General features: G+C 41.9%; 1 protein-coding gene across 1 annotated transcript in view; it reads left to right on the plus strand.

The window, feature by feature from the left end:
• Window positions 1-15,000, plus strand: part of LOC134469891 (CD109 antigen-like) — a 22,146-nt gene that overhangs the window by 2,789 nt on the left and 4,357 nt on the right. The window contains exons 4-15 of the mRNA XM_063223916.1: window positions 579-815; window positions 2,469-2,804; window positions 3,465-3,563; window positions 5,249-5,419; window positions 7,399-7,512; window positions 7,816-8,028; window positions 8,707-8,848; window positions 9,934-10,107; window positions 10,394-10,475; window positions 10,822-11,053; window positions 12,239-12,410; window positions 14,392-14,582. Of these exons, the coding sequence (XP_063079986.1) occupies window positions 579-815; window positions 2,469-2,804; window positions 3,465-3,563; window positions 5,249-5,419; window positions 7,399-7,512; window positions 7,816-8,028; window positions 8,707-8,848; window positions 9,934-10,107; window positions 10,394-10,475; window positions 10,822-11,053; window positions 12,239-12,410; window positions 14,392-14,582 (2,163 nt within the window). The remainder of the gene's footprint in view (window positions 1-578; window positions 816-2,468; window positions 2,805-3,464; window positions 3,564-5,248; window positions 5,420-7,398; window positions 7,513-7,815; window positions 8,029-8,706; window positions 8,849-9,933; window positions 10,108-10,393; window positions 10,476-10,821; window positions 11,054-12,238; window positions 12,411-14,391; window positions 14,583-15,000) is intronic.

The raw sequence follows: 15,000 nt of genomic DNA on the forward strand, positions 1-15,000 counted from the left end.
TCATTGTGACATGTGCATTTCAGCCCCCTAAATGGGATATTTTTTTAAAACCGCAATTTTGAAATTAACATTTCTGAAACTCTGTTTACGTGTAAACGAAAGGGCAAAATCAATGCATTTTCAAAACAGCTTCTAAGCCCGGGATGATACTGGATGATCACAACATCTTGTTTATCTAGAACAGAGAAATAGAATAAAGAGTTCATTGGCCTGCATAATCATACAATCTACATTTGTAAATTAAATCAAATTGATTAGATTACACTATCAGCGTGTCGTAAATCATATGTGCTGTGCTGTTGATGTGTATATTTCCCTCTTCTGGGGATGTAAAGTTGTTGTTGTTGTTGTTGTTGTTGTTGTTGTTGTTGTTGATGATGATGATGATGGTAATGATTATGTTGGTGGTTGTGGTGATGACGCTGAAGATTATGATGATTATCAATAACAATGTTAATCCATAACATTTTCAACAGCTCATACACTGTATGGCCTATTTAAACACCTGTAAGAATATATATTAGGTATTTATATCAATTTTTTGCATGTGCCCATGAATAACGTCTTTTGTGTGGTAGATCTCAGCCGTACCCACAGGCCACAAGTCTTCATTCAGCCTGGTGGTGAAAGGATACCGAGACATCAGGCTCCTGTTTACTGACAGAGCTACGCTGAAGCTCAGCCAAAACAATTTGTCCACGTTGGTCTGGACCAACAAAGCCGTCTACAAGCCCAGCCAGACCGTGAAAATTCAAGTGCAGTCTGTCAACGCCGACGGCACACCTTACGAGGGCACGCTGGACCTCGTCGCACAGGTGGGCAGTTTAGTGGAACCGCCACCACAAAGAGAGCAATGAAGCGTTCCAATAGAACTCTTTTGAGTGGACTCAGTGGTCTCGAAACCATTTCGTTTCAGTTCTCCGCCTCTCTCTCTCATTGTTTGACTGGCACATTGCTATTGTTGCGACAGGATCCCAGGGGAAACGTTATCCAGCGGTGGCCGTCCCTCGACTGTCTCGGGGGCATGGGGACAGCTGAGCTCACACTGCCACCGCCACACACACACAACCCTCCCCCTGGCATGTGGACCATCCAGGCCACTGTAGATGTAAGACTAAACCCTTCCTCCTTCTATTCTATTCTATTCAAACCACAACTTCGCCATAAGCTGTTTAAACAAATACCATGATAACCGACCACATGTGTTAGATGAGATGTAGGTCAGGTACGCTAGACGTCAACTGTAAATAATACTACAGGTCTGAACAAAAAAAGATGTGTAAGTGCCCCTCTTTATGTTGAGCCCTTATCAGCGGCTTTCGTGGAGTTCACACAAGCGTGTGCCTGCGCGTGTACGTGTGTGTGTGTGTGTTGGTGGGCTCTGGGCTAGACTTGCATCATTCTTGCTGTGTACGTAAAGGTCACCTTTTTAATGCGTGTGTGAGTATTGTCTATTATAAAGTGCACATTTGGTGTATGTGAAATGCAATTTCAATCCTCTGTGTAATGCTTTTTCGATAGTGAATTGATAATAAAGTGCATTTTGATTTTGTCTTATAATTTCCCTTGTAGGGACATTTGAGTGAAGGGTGGTTTGCTGTGGATTCAAATGGTGAGTTTCAGAGCTAATCGGCTGTGTGGCCCTGGCAGGATTTAACATGTATGTTTTTTTAGTCCAAACACCAACTCATCTAGTTCAAAATCCTATCTGTAGCCACGGTGGTTATTGAATGCAATGATGAACAACCTTGGCTCAGGTCATCTCATGCTGGATGTAGTAGCATTCATCTCAATATTCTTTATTGTATAAGTCTGAATTGGCTTAATAATATAAAGTGTTTTTTTACCAAACCAAACATATTCAAAAATGAATTGAAGTGAAATTAAGTGTGGGCTGCACTTTTGCGAGAGGACACATAGCAGCACTCTCACCACTTAATGTAATAAGATTTTATTTTCCATCTCAAAGGATCAAAAAGCAATAACCTAGAAAGCGAAGATGGTTCAGAGGAAAGATACAGCATTACCTTCAGGGCCCAGTCTCATCTACTGAAGCCAGCAATGACCTTCTCAACACACGTAAGTTCATATTGTTATCATGGACAACAGTAGCACTATGTACGTAGTATGTGTGAATATGTAGAAGTCACTACATATTACTATCAGAAAAAAGTGATTTGTTATTTGCTATTTTGCGATTTATCCAGATAAATGCAGTCTCTATATGTGTAATGTACAATACATTATGTACATACAGTTTAAATCTGCATCATACGCAAGTTCATATTGTTATCATCAATGAAAGGCAGTAGAAGTAGTAGGATACACTATATGTAGGCTACTGTTATAAATTGCTGTACATAATTAAGTTCATAATACTAGTATCTACTGTGGGGTGCAGTAATACATTCTCTGCAGTATCTAGAAGGCATATATAAATCTGTGTCTTCACGCATCTCCAATCCTAGGCAAAAATATCCAGATTGGATGGTGACTCATTGACGGTGGATGATGGAGAAAAGAGTATTAGTGGTGGTGGTGGTGGTGGTGTCCATGTCAGTGTGACCCAGCTGAGAGGGGCCCGGCGGAGGCAACTTGAGGACTCAGGAGCCAGGGGCCGAGATGAGGACAGAGAGGACTCGGGAGCCAGGGGCCGACACCAAGACAGAGAGGACTCGGGTGAACAGGAGAAACAGGAGGTGATACAGGCGGCTGTGCAAACTATCTCTCACACGCTGCCTCAGGACGGGAGGATACCCATCCAGTTTCACATCCAGGAGGAGGCTGAGACCATTGTCATTCAGGTGTGTGTGTGTTTGTGTCTGTGTCTGTGTCTGTCTGTCTTTCTCTCTCTCTCTCTCTCTCTCTCTCTCTCTCTCTCTCTCTCTCTCTCTCTCTCTCTGTTTCTCTCTCTGTTTCTCTCTCTCTCTCTCTGTGTTTGTGTGTGTATGTATGAATGTTTGTGTTTGTATTTGTGTTTGTGTGTTTGTGTTTGTGTTTGTGTGTGTGTATGTGTGTGTGTGTGTGTGTGTGTGCGTGCGTGCGTGCGTGAATGTTTGTGTTTGTGTTTGTGTTTGTGCTTGTGCTTGTGCTTGTGTGTGTGTGAGCCTAGAGCCATCAATAGGTGAAGGGTGTCAATTATTGCTCTCACCTTTCTCTCTGTGTGACTTCCCAAGGTGAGAGTGGCCTGAAGTGTTCTCATCACGTAACTTTAGAATACAGGATGTAAGTCATTTTTATGCTATGAGATTAATGTAAAAGATATATGTACGTAAGCTACCGAGTCGATGTTGCCCTATTTTTCTTCACAGTCTGTTTTTTTTTTTAATTCGTAATGGTATAGCCACCCCTATCAGCTAATCATTACTTATTTCACTGAATCACTTAAACACAGGGTGAAGTAAGATATTTAGTTTGCATGTCAGTGTACTGTATGTTAAGTACATGGTTTTTGTTATTGATAGGTAACATTCAAGTCAGCTGAAAAGACCCTGGTGTTACATAGGACGTCATCATCGAGTGGCTCCTACATGCAAGTGTTTCCACTGGATCAGTATCCACAGGTGAGAAAGACACACATACAGTGTGTGTAGTGTACAACCTTCTGGGACAGAGCACGCACCACTTCACCCATTTCTCTCTGTGTGGTGTACAGAGGTGGTCCCATGGTCGGGCCGACCGGGCAATTGCCCGGGGGGCACCCAACAGGGGGCAGGACCATATCAAGATTCCACTTCAAAGACATAGCGAAAATCGCTAATTAAAGCTATTAACCCCTTACCGCACAGACTATGTTATAACCTTACTGTCCCCAAAATTGTAATGGCTATGTCTTAATCTGTTACTTAAGGCTCTCAGTAATGTCATAGCAATGTTATGATGTAGTGGAGCATTTTCAGCAAATAGTGAATAGGCCCAACGGCGACCCCATCTGCACTAAGAGGCTACCATGTTATTCCCTCACTATTTAAAGGGACACTGTGCAGGAAATGGTCAAAAAAGGTACTGCAACTCTGCTGCTCATTGAAACTGGGCTGCTTGCCAAATTTGATCTTAACATGAAAGTTTACTAAGTAATAAACAAATATTTTCTAGTGTGGTCCAAGTACAGTTGTTTTTGCAGCTAAAAATGGCTATTTTTGGAAATTCAAAATGGCGGACCCTGGAGAAGATCCCCCTTCTCATGTGAGTGGAATTTTTCCAGTCATAGTGAATACTTGGAATTTGATGGTGGTGGTAAGTATTCATGAAAAAGGTAACATTAGTGAATGGGCAGCATGAATTCTGGAAATAAACAACTAAAAATCTCACACAGTGTCCCGTTAAATGTTATTAGTGATTTTTATCAGCAATTAAATTCGTTGTTTAGACGATTTTCCAATCCCCCTCACCCGTGGTGTTTCGGAGGGGGTATTGCCCAGGACGGCAGTCATTGAAGGATCGACACTGGCAGTGTAGTTTATTCATTTGCATGTATACAGAAAAAGCTCAATTTAAAGGGACACTGTGTGAGATTTTTTGTTGTTCATTTCCAGAATTCATGCTTTCCACTCACTAATGTTACCTTTTTCATGAATACTTACCACCACCATCAAATTCTAAGTATTCATTATGACTGGAAAAATTGCACTTTTCATTCATGAAAAGGGGATCTTCTCCATGGTCCGCCATTTTGAATTTCCTTAAATAGCCATTTTTAGCTGCAAAAATGACTGTAATTGGACCATACTAGTTAATATTTGTTTATTACTTTGTAAACGTTCATGTAAAGATCAAATTTGGCAATAGGGAGCCTAGTTTCAATGAGCAGCATAGTTGCAGTACCTTTTTTGACCATTTCCTGCACAGTGTCCCTTTAAGATCAAATTTGAAGATTATACCGTTCTATTGGCCTTTACTTTATGAAGTGTGGATGTGACATGTTAATCAATGCTTGTTTGCAGGTTGGTGACCCACTTCAACTGTTAATCGAGAATGTCCATTCTACAGAGGAGTTGCATTATGTAGTAAGTGTTACTCATCTCAACCCTAATTGTGATTATCATGAAATAAGTCTGTTACTGGTTGTATCATCATGTCATTTACAGTGCCTGGTATTTCTCAAATTCAATTTATATATTATTTTATGTATGTTAATTGCATGACTATGTGTGCTCACTCAACTTGTTCACTGTTCTTGGGTTCCTTGAAATGTTTTAGGAAGTAAAATATATTATAATTATTAAATGCACTGTGTCCTCTCTTATAGGTGACTTCCAGAGGACAGGCGGTGGCTGTCGGGGGACAGGAGTCCCCCTCAGTGCTGGTCACGGCCACCCTTCGCTGGGCTCCAGAGGCTTGCATCACAGCCTTCACCCAGGGTCCCCCTGGAGAGATCCTCACAGAGACCCTCAACCTGCCTCTCCTCCTCAGACAACAAGTAACCCATTTCATACACAAGAGTATGACTATCTGATAATTCAACATGTACTATTTTGTAGTGGCCAAGAAATATTTTTACTCTACAAATTTGAACACTTTTCTCTTTAGTTTAAGGTTTTCACACAATTGAACAGACCCTGAGCTGGCTATGTTGTTGTTGTTGCTCGTACATATTTGCTCTTTATTCTTTATAAGCCACTTCCCTTTTCATTTTGTCAGTGTGACTTGTTCTTTTTTGTTGGAAGTATGGATATATTTATCTCAAAAATGGTCTGAATATTATTTTAGCCTTGTTAGACACACTCTGTGAATCCCCCTGGTCGTAAACTGGACTAACTGGTTGTAATATAGACTGGCTGTATTGTTGTGATGTAATGCAGTTGCTATTTTTCTGGAAATTGGACTTGTTTTGGTTTGGGGGTGATTTCAGGTGTTGGATGACAAGGTAGATTTTGAGACAGGCCATCCTCAAGGTAAACATGTGAGTATGATTTTACCGTATCTTATCTTCTGTAGACATATGACAGGAGTGATTGGTTTCAATGCCCCATTGCTACAATGCAAATCCTCTCCGTTTGTGCTTGCATTGTATGTGTTTTGTTGTGGTTAAAAAAATGTTGAGGCACTTTGAGTTACTTAGCCTATGAAACTTTTTCAAAATGTTCTATTCTCATGTGTGTGGTGGCAATGTTGTATGTGAATTTACTGTTCAATTTATGTCAACATGGCAAATTGAATTAATATCTTTTACTACTTAGGGCTGCAATCTGGCCATACTGACAGATGGCAGTCTTCAGAAGACTAGGCAAACAGGGGCTTTAGAATATGGTAAGTATATGGCAATTCACTCTATATATTTTCTAATTGATTAATTATTATTATTATAATTAGTAGTAGTAGTAGCAGTAGTAGTGGTAGTAGGCCTAGTAGTAGTAGACCTAGTAGTACCAGCAGCAGCAGCAGCAGCAGTAGTAGTAGTAGTATAACTATATTTTATATTCTTATATTATGCAAAAAAAGTACCATAATTGTATGATTAAAGTTGCCCTGAATGAAAAGTTTAAGAACCAAAGTATACTTGCATGACTTGTTTTAGCCTTGCCACGGACAGTGACATGCAACCTCATAATGCTGTGTTGATGTTTCCCTCTTGTGGTGAATGGAGGGAGATGCACCCACACAGCATCACACAGTGGTCTTGCTGCACGTGCTGTAGCCACATATTACCCTGTGATCTAGAGGTTTTAATGAACATTCTCTCTTTCCTTTTCCCTCATAGTAGTGGGGAAAGCAGTGGCCGAGAGGCATGGGTCAGACAAGACGCTCAGCATGGAGGCAGACTTCTCAGCACCATGGATTTGGATGCCAACTGCCATGAGGTGAAGCAGAGAAACCAGTAACATGGGAAATAATGTAGGCTATGTTATTTCTGAAGGGCTGTGCAACGAGATGATTATAAAGTGCAGTGGTTTTGCTGGCTGGTGTGCTGGGGTTTTAAAAACATTTCCATTCACTCACTTGAGGTCAGCTGAGGTCAGTCCTGATTTCTCTCCCCATTAATTAAATCCGGTTGATGAACACCCTGTGATTTCCTCCTTCTACAAACAGTGACATCAGTGCCGCAAGTCTGCTTCGAGAGACGGCTTCTGCAGTCGGCTTCTCTTTGGGGAAAACCAAAACGCCTCCCCAGCTGAGGGACCAGGCTTCTGCCCATTTCTCCAGGCTGAAAAGAGTAGGCAGTGACACCACTCACTCAGCACATGCTCATGACACTCACGTTTGTCATTCGCCAGTTTCAAAATGACAGTCTGTGGATGTCAATGACATGAACATGGCCCTTTTATATGTCCATTGAGATGTCCTGTTGTTAATGTTTGACTCACATACAGACATGATATAAGCAAGAATTGCATTATGTCACTCTTATAGTATTAACTTTGTATAATATGTATGTTTTTGTCTCGTCCTGAAATTTAGATGGCAGACGACAACCCCCTTACTTGGTCAGTGAGACTCCCTCCGAGTCTCATCAAAGGAGAGGAGTTTATTTTAGAAGTTCTGCTGTTCAGTCACCTCAAGCAAGACTCTGAGGTAAATTGAGAGCCATAAAGTAGTCACAATCACAACTGGTGTCAGCGTCACTCATGACACATTATTACACCATCCATTCATCTCCCCCTTCTTACCAGGCTGGTCACAATTGAGAAGATGTAATTATTGCAGAACACCTAGTAGATGTTGTTCTCCAAAGTGGCTTATCAGTTAATATTCAATCACATTATTTTGTTACCGATTTCTTTTCTGTCACAATACACTGCCAGCTACACTGAGGCACCATGTCCATCTCCCGTACTTCCCTTATAGTACCCTTGCTTCCATCTCCTTCTTTGCCAGGTCACTGTTGCCATTGAGAAGACCCAGATGTTTGAGTTCATCAGTGGCAGTGGCGGCTCGGTGCCCAACAAGCAGACACTGAGGGTAAAGGGTCTGGGGCAGGGAGGCATGCTCTTCCCCATCAGACCCCTGGTCCTGGGAGAGGTGCCATTCTCCATCCACGTGATGTCCTCACAGATACAGAACAACACCGTGGCCAAACTCACAGTGCTGGTGTGTAGCTTTTAATTTTTTTTATGGGATTTGTTTGCTGACTTTTCTTACCTTTATTGGACAAGACAGTTTGAAAGTAAACGGAAAAGTAATGACGGAGAGAGACAGAGGAGCATCAGGTAACAACCATAGATCTGTATAGAAGACAACCTCAGGCCTGAATCGAACCCACGTCTCTGGCGTAACAGTAAGAACCCTCTGAGCCACGGTCGGGGTCACTGGTGTGTATATACAGAGCCTCTATTGTAAGCTTGTTGTCACCAAAATGGTAATGACCATGGTTTAATTTGTTACTCAAGAGTTGGTAATGTATATAATAGCAATATGAATTTCATGTAGTTGAGCGTTGACAACAAAGAGTCGGCTCTCTAGAGATCCCATTTCCACATGTAAGGGCAAGTAGGCCTATAGTCAGGAGAAAGAGTCGTGGTGGCCCGAAACATGAATAAAATTTGTTGATTTTCTGCAACTGTATTGGGTTAGTTTCATTTCGTCAGCTCTTTTATTTTTAGCCTCACCAAAAGAAGCGGACTGATAGTCGTGCTGTTTGAAACTGGAAGTGATTAAGTTGAGGTTTTCAAGATCCTTATGTTGTGAGTTGTGGCGTGGTTTGCTCTCATGATTTGTCTTGTATCTTTAACATTGTGACATACACATGTTTAACCCTTAAAAACACAGCCTGAAGGCTATCAGCAGGCCTTCTCCAAGACCCTATTCCTGGACATCCCACCTCGGAGAAGCAACTTGTCCAGTGAGATAAGCTTCACATTGCCGAGCGGGGTGGTGCCAGGCACCTCCAGGGCACATGTGGCCGTGGCTGGTATGTACTGTATGTAGGCCTGCGTGCCATGTCATCCATCTCTGGCGGCTGTAGTTGTTCCCTCTTGTGTTTTGTGCTTGTTTCTCCTTTGACAAATGAGGCGCGCGGGAGTGTTTAGAACACCACATTTCAAAAGAGCTTTATTTTGATGTTTACACTCTGTGTGGGTGCTTTTGGAAACAGTGGTGGTGGTGGTTGTTGGGGGTTGGGTTGAGGAGGGTGACAATGAGGGCACAAGATGAGGTTTCTCTTCTTCCACCGACCCCCTCCCCTCACCACAGGTTTTCTCTCATACTTCTTCCTTTGCCCCTCTCCGATTTGCTGCCGAAAAAAATACTGCCTTTGAATTGCATTACGCCGTGCTCTGCGGTGTAGCAATTTCAAACAGCTGCTTGTCTTTTTATCTCTGGTACAGCTCTCCCTCCACTTTTCTACGGTCTTGTTCTTCCATTCTTCTCTCTTGTCGATTAGTTTGCTTTCTTTTCGTTTCTTTTAGATTCTCTCCTGCCTAATACGCTATTTTCTCCTCTGAATTCTTTCTCAGAATGTTTTGTCAGGTATGCTCAACTCTCGACTACCTCAGTTGTTTTTTCCATGGTCTGTGCTGCACAACATGCAATTAATCTTAGAGAACTATAATCACTATGATCATTTACATCTGATATGTTCATCTGATCATAATTTACATCTGATTAGCTGAATTCATCATAACTTTCAGATGAAATCAATCTTGGTTGTGTAACGTGTGCTCTTTTGAAGCTCAACACTCACTTGTCTGTGTGATGACAGACCTGCTTGCGAGGGAAAAAAGGCCAAAACAAAAAACTGATACCTTGTCTTTTGCAAGTACAGTACATCTCCCAAGGCATGACAGACTGAATTTAACTCAATATAAACAAGACAAGTCATTACACATGATGACAGAGAAAATAGAGTAAATATAGAAAAATGAAGGAGATCAAATAAGCATTTGCCTTCTTCTAGATCACCCTCAGAAACATGCTATGACGTTCAAAACAGTGGCCATGGATCATGCTTCATTTGTTTTGTATGACACAATATCTGCTGGTGTTGTTCTAATGCAGGTGACATCTTGGCTCTGTCCATTGCGGGTCTGGACTCCCTTGTTCAGATGCCTGTTGGCTGTGGGGAGCAGAACATGGTGCACTTCGCTCCCAGCGTTTATGTGCTGCAGTACCTGAAGAACACACACAACAATGAGGAAATAGCCCAAAAAGCTTTGGCAGTCATGAAGGAAGGTTTGTTTGCCAGATTCTAGTTTTACACTGATTATTTTTTCAGCACCAATCAGATCCTATTGATTCCATTGATTAGGAGTAGTACATGATCAGGGTAACACTTAATTGTGTGTTATCTTTTGTTGTGTATCTTCATTTGATATTACTGTATTAACTTATCTACATACCTAGCTCTAAATGTAGAATGCAAGTGCATAATATTACATAGTTTTTTTTACACTGTATAGAAATAATTGATTGATTAAATGTAACCATGACTAGTAATGAGATCTCTGTGTGGTTCTAGGGTACACTCGGGAGATGCTGTATCTACGAGATGACGGATCATTCAGTGGATTTGGACAAATGGATCCATCTGGCAGCACCTGGTAGTTACTGTACTTTCATAATTTAGAGGACTTGCAAAGGATTGCAGTACGTTTTCTCTAAGTGAAGAAAACTCTTTTTTCGAAAAATATATATAAAAAATAGTTTTTACTGTCTTTCTCTGTTAATATAGGCCTAATTGAAATCATGTGTTTAAATGTTTTAATTTTCTATGGGGATGTCAGATAAATTTAGATGAGTTCCGAATGCCTAATGCTGTGTTAGTATCTAATTAAAAAAAAATATTTATGAAATTTGTATTTAAATGGCTTTTATAACCGTTTGGAAAAGCGCTCTTCATCTAATCTACAAGTTTTTCGTCTTTTCTCTGCCCTCCCCGCTGTCAAGGCTGACCGCCTTCGTGCTGAGGTGTTTCCTGCAGGCCCAGGACTTCATGGAGGTTGACCAGAGCGTGCTCTCCAAGGCGTTCACCTGGCTGGCTGGCCAGCAGACGGCCCAAGGAAGCTTCACTGAGCCAGGGAGGGTTCTTCACACTCAGCTGCAGCGGGGGCTGGATGGCCCCGTGTCCCTCACTGCTTATGTCCTTGTCACCCTCCTAGAGGACAAAACGGTACGGCTGGTGTTAAAGACAAATACAGTAGCAGCACTTTTTGGCAAATTATATGGCAAGTCACAATAGCACTCTCTTGATGTTTTGCCTGTTGGCTGTGGCTATGGCTAGGCCATACAGTTCCAATGAACACAAACACAAATGTGCATCACTGCTTAAGGGATAAGCTACTAGATTCATGGGTTACACTTTAGAATAACAGTCTCTGAAAAAGTGCAATTAACACTTCATTGACATTTATTAATCAAGTAGGCCTAGTTGAAACCAAAACATTATGTAAATTAATAAGAACCAACCAACGGCTACATAGCGGAGAGATAGTCATCTAGGATGAGTTTGATGTGTGTCTCCTGGACACTTCTACAGTATATACAGTGGTTTCATCTGTTTTGCTCTTTGAAGAACAAACTTCCTGGACTGTATTTATTTTCTAACTGTTGTTGATAATTAGTCCATTATTTCACAGTTCAGTAGTTCATTAAGTGTTAGGCTTCTGAAGCTATTCAAGTGACTGATTTTTCTAAGGTGTTACCGATTCATGCTTCAGAAACATCAATACAGGTTATACCTTATTGTACAGTCCCTGCAACATTAATTAGGTGCAGCGTCGGTAGCGTAACAAAGTGTGTAACAACACGGAACATTATGCACTTGCACTGCACCACCATTAGCCTGGTCTCTCCAGGAGGAAACTAGCCGAAGCATTTATTGTTTCAATAACAATAATGACGGCTGACATTGAGGAATCTCATGACAGATTGTAGGCTATATTGATGCTTTAGAGATGAACAGAGAATGTTTTTGAAGGAATTTGTTGGTGGCATGGATTGAAAATTGATAGATGAGCGAATCCCACGCACACTCTCCCAGACCTAGTAATGGAGTGATGTTGTGCGGAATGACAAAGGTCTGGCGAGAGTCAGGTACTGTGACTGTGTGCCATAGGGCTAAAGTTAGTTACACAGTGCAAGTATATAACACATGCTGATATGGTACATGTAGTAGTAGTAGATGAACTAAAAACACACACCGTAAAAAAGTATCTTATTGTACACTTTTTGTCCTTTTACTGGAAGGGCATGGTAAGTATGGCATAATGATGTGAACTTCGAGACCCAAAACAAAGACAACCGCTTATGGCTTGGATCGATAAGTGGCCAACGAATAATGGGTAACTGAAAGTTCTATTTCCAGGGTTTGTATCCAGGTGGTGTGCTGAACGCACAGAAGTTCCTGGAGGAGGAGTTTACCAATGGCATCTCCAGCAACTACAGCCTCTCCCTGGTGGCCTACGCCCTCACACTGGCCAACAGCCCTAAGGCAAAACCAGCCATCAATGAACTGATGGGAAGAGCGGAAAACAGAGGTAATGTTTACTCTAGCGTATACACTGTAGTTATTTACCCATTACAGATTCCTTACATATCCTGCCCATTTCTCTCTCTCTCTCTCTCTCTCTCTCTCTCTCTCTCTCTCTCTCTCTCTCTCACACACACACACACAGACACACACACACACACACACACACACACACACACACACACACACACACACACACACACACACACACACACACACACACACACACACACACACACACACACACACACACACACACACACACACTCCATGCAACCCATACCTTTCTTCGCCAGTTAGTCAATATCATAGAATATCAAATGCTAGAAATGTATATAAATGAATATATCTGATGCGTACAGCAGATGGCATTGTGGCAAGGCTTGCAAGACTGTTCTTTAGATCCAATTAAACAAACGTCGGGTTTGGGGGGGTCTGATGGTCTGATCAAGTTTAGCGAAAGGGGGAGACGTTTCTTAGGATTATGTTACATCAAAACATATACAAACAACATACTTTGGATTATTTTAAATGTTTTAAATTAATGGAACAAACAGTTTGGAATGACCCTCCCCTTTAGATAAAAAAATGTTGGGTGACCCTCCCCTCAACAAAGAAATAAATGGCATGACCCTCCCCCTATTTTCCTCCCGGTGACCCCGACAATAAATAACGAACAGTCCCTTCTTAAAATGTACAGCTCCAGGCCACTTTATTAGAATAGCATGAAAAAGTTGATTTATTTCCATAATTCCATCAATAATGTTAAACTGTCATGGATTATAGATTCATGGCCCAGTTTTTTAACTATTCCAATCATTAAATTGTTTATTTTTACACATTTTGGTCTTCCAGCTCAAAAAACCCATGAATTGGGGAATTCGCATCATTAGAATATTGTAATAAAATCACAATTTTCTTCATCAAAATTCGTTTCACATCAGTGCACATCAAATCAGTTGAAATTTGGTACTTTCTACACAACATGCAATGTTCAATACTTGGTTAGGACTCTCTCTGTCTTAATAACGGCCATGATGCGTTTAACATTGAAGTCAATGGCATAAACAGTGCATGGGAGTAATGGTAGGCCAGATATCCTTGATGCTTTGCCGTCAGCTGTTTTTGTATAGCTGACCTGGTGTCCCACACTTCACTCTTCAATATACCCTGTAGATTTCCATGCCACGGTTTGTTGCTAATTCACCGGTTTAATTCTAAATCACCAGAAATGAAACCCCATTGAAAATGAATGGGGTTTTATTTCTGGTAAGTTAGAATTAAACTGGTGAGTTAACACCAAAACGTAGCATGGGTATCTACGGGTATGTTGAAGAGTGAAGTGTGGGACACCAGGTCAACAAACAAGAACAGCTGACGGCAAAGCATCAAAGATCTCTGGCCTTCCATTACTCCCATGCACTGTTTCTGCCATTGACTTCAATGTTAAACGCATCATGGCCGTTATTAAGACAGAGAGAGTCCTAACCAAGTATTGAACATTGCATGTTATGTAGAAAGTACCAAATTTCAACTGATTTGATGTGCACTGATGTGAAACGAATTTTGATGAAGAAAATTGTGATTTTATTACAATATTCTAATAATGCGAATTTCCCAATTCATGGGTTTTTTGAGCTGGAAGGCCAAATTATGTAAAAAGAAAAAACTTGAATGATTGGAATAGTTAAACAACTGGGCCATGCATCTACAATCCATGACAGTTTAACATTATTGATGGAATTATGGAAATAAATCAACTTTTTCATGCTATTCTAATAAAGTGGCCTGGAGCTGTATGTGGTGTGTACAGGGCCGCTGACAGCTTTGTCTAGGCCCGGGACAAAGTCGTCTGAAAGGGCCCCCTAGCCAATACATACAACGTAATATGGACCCATTTCTGGGCCCCCTCTCTCCCTGGTCCTGGGACAACTGACCCATCTGTCCCCTCTGGTCACCATCCCTGGGTGTGTACTGTGTCCATGTAGATGGCGTTGTGTACTGGACGTCAGGGGAGGGTGACCTGGCGGACGGGTGGCAGCCGCCCTCGGCGGGCATCGAGATGGCAGCCTACGTGCTGCTGAGCCTGTTCAAGCAGGGCAGCATCGTGGAGAGCATAGAGCTCATGAAATGGCTCAGCAGGCAGAGGGGACCCCTGGGAGGCTTTGGATCCACACAGGTACACGCACACACGCACACACGCACGCATGCACACACACATGCACGCACGCACACACAAACACAAACACACACACAAGTACAAGGACAGGTACACACACACACAGGTACACACACACACAAACACAAACATGCATGAACCCATACCTTGCATGCACGCACGCACGAATGCGTGCGCACAGACACACAGACACATACAGTATAGACACACACACACACACACACACACACACACACACACACACACACACACACACACACGCACACACACACATACACACACACATAAATACAGCATACACACACATGCATACGCACACGCACACACACACACACACACACACACACACACACACACACACACACACACACACACACACACACACACACACACACACACACACACACACACACACACA

Source organism: Engraulis encrasicolus, chromosome 19, assembly GCF_034702125.1.
Source record: "Engraulis encrasicolus isolate BLACKSEA-1 chromosome 19, IST_EnEncr_1.0, whole genome shotgun sequence".
In the NCBI taxonomy this organism is placed as follows: Eukaryota; Metazoa; Chordata; class Actinopteri; order Clupeiformes; family Engraulidae; genus Engraulis; species Engraulis encrasicolus.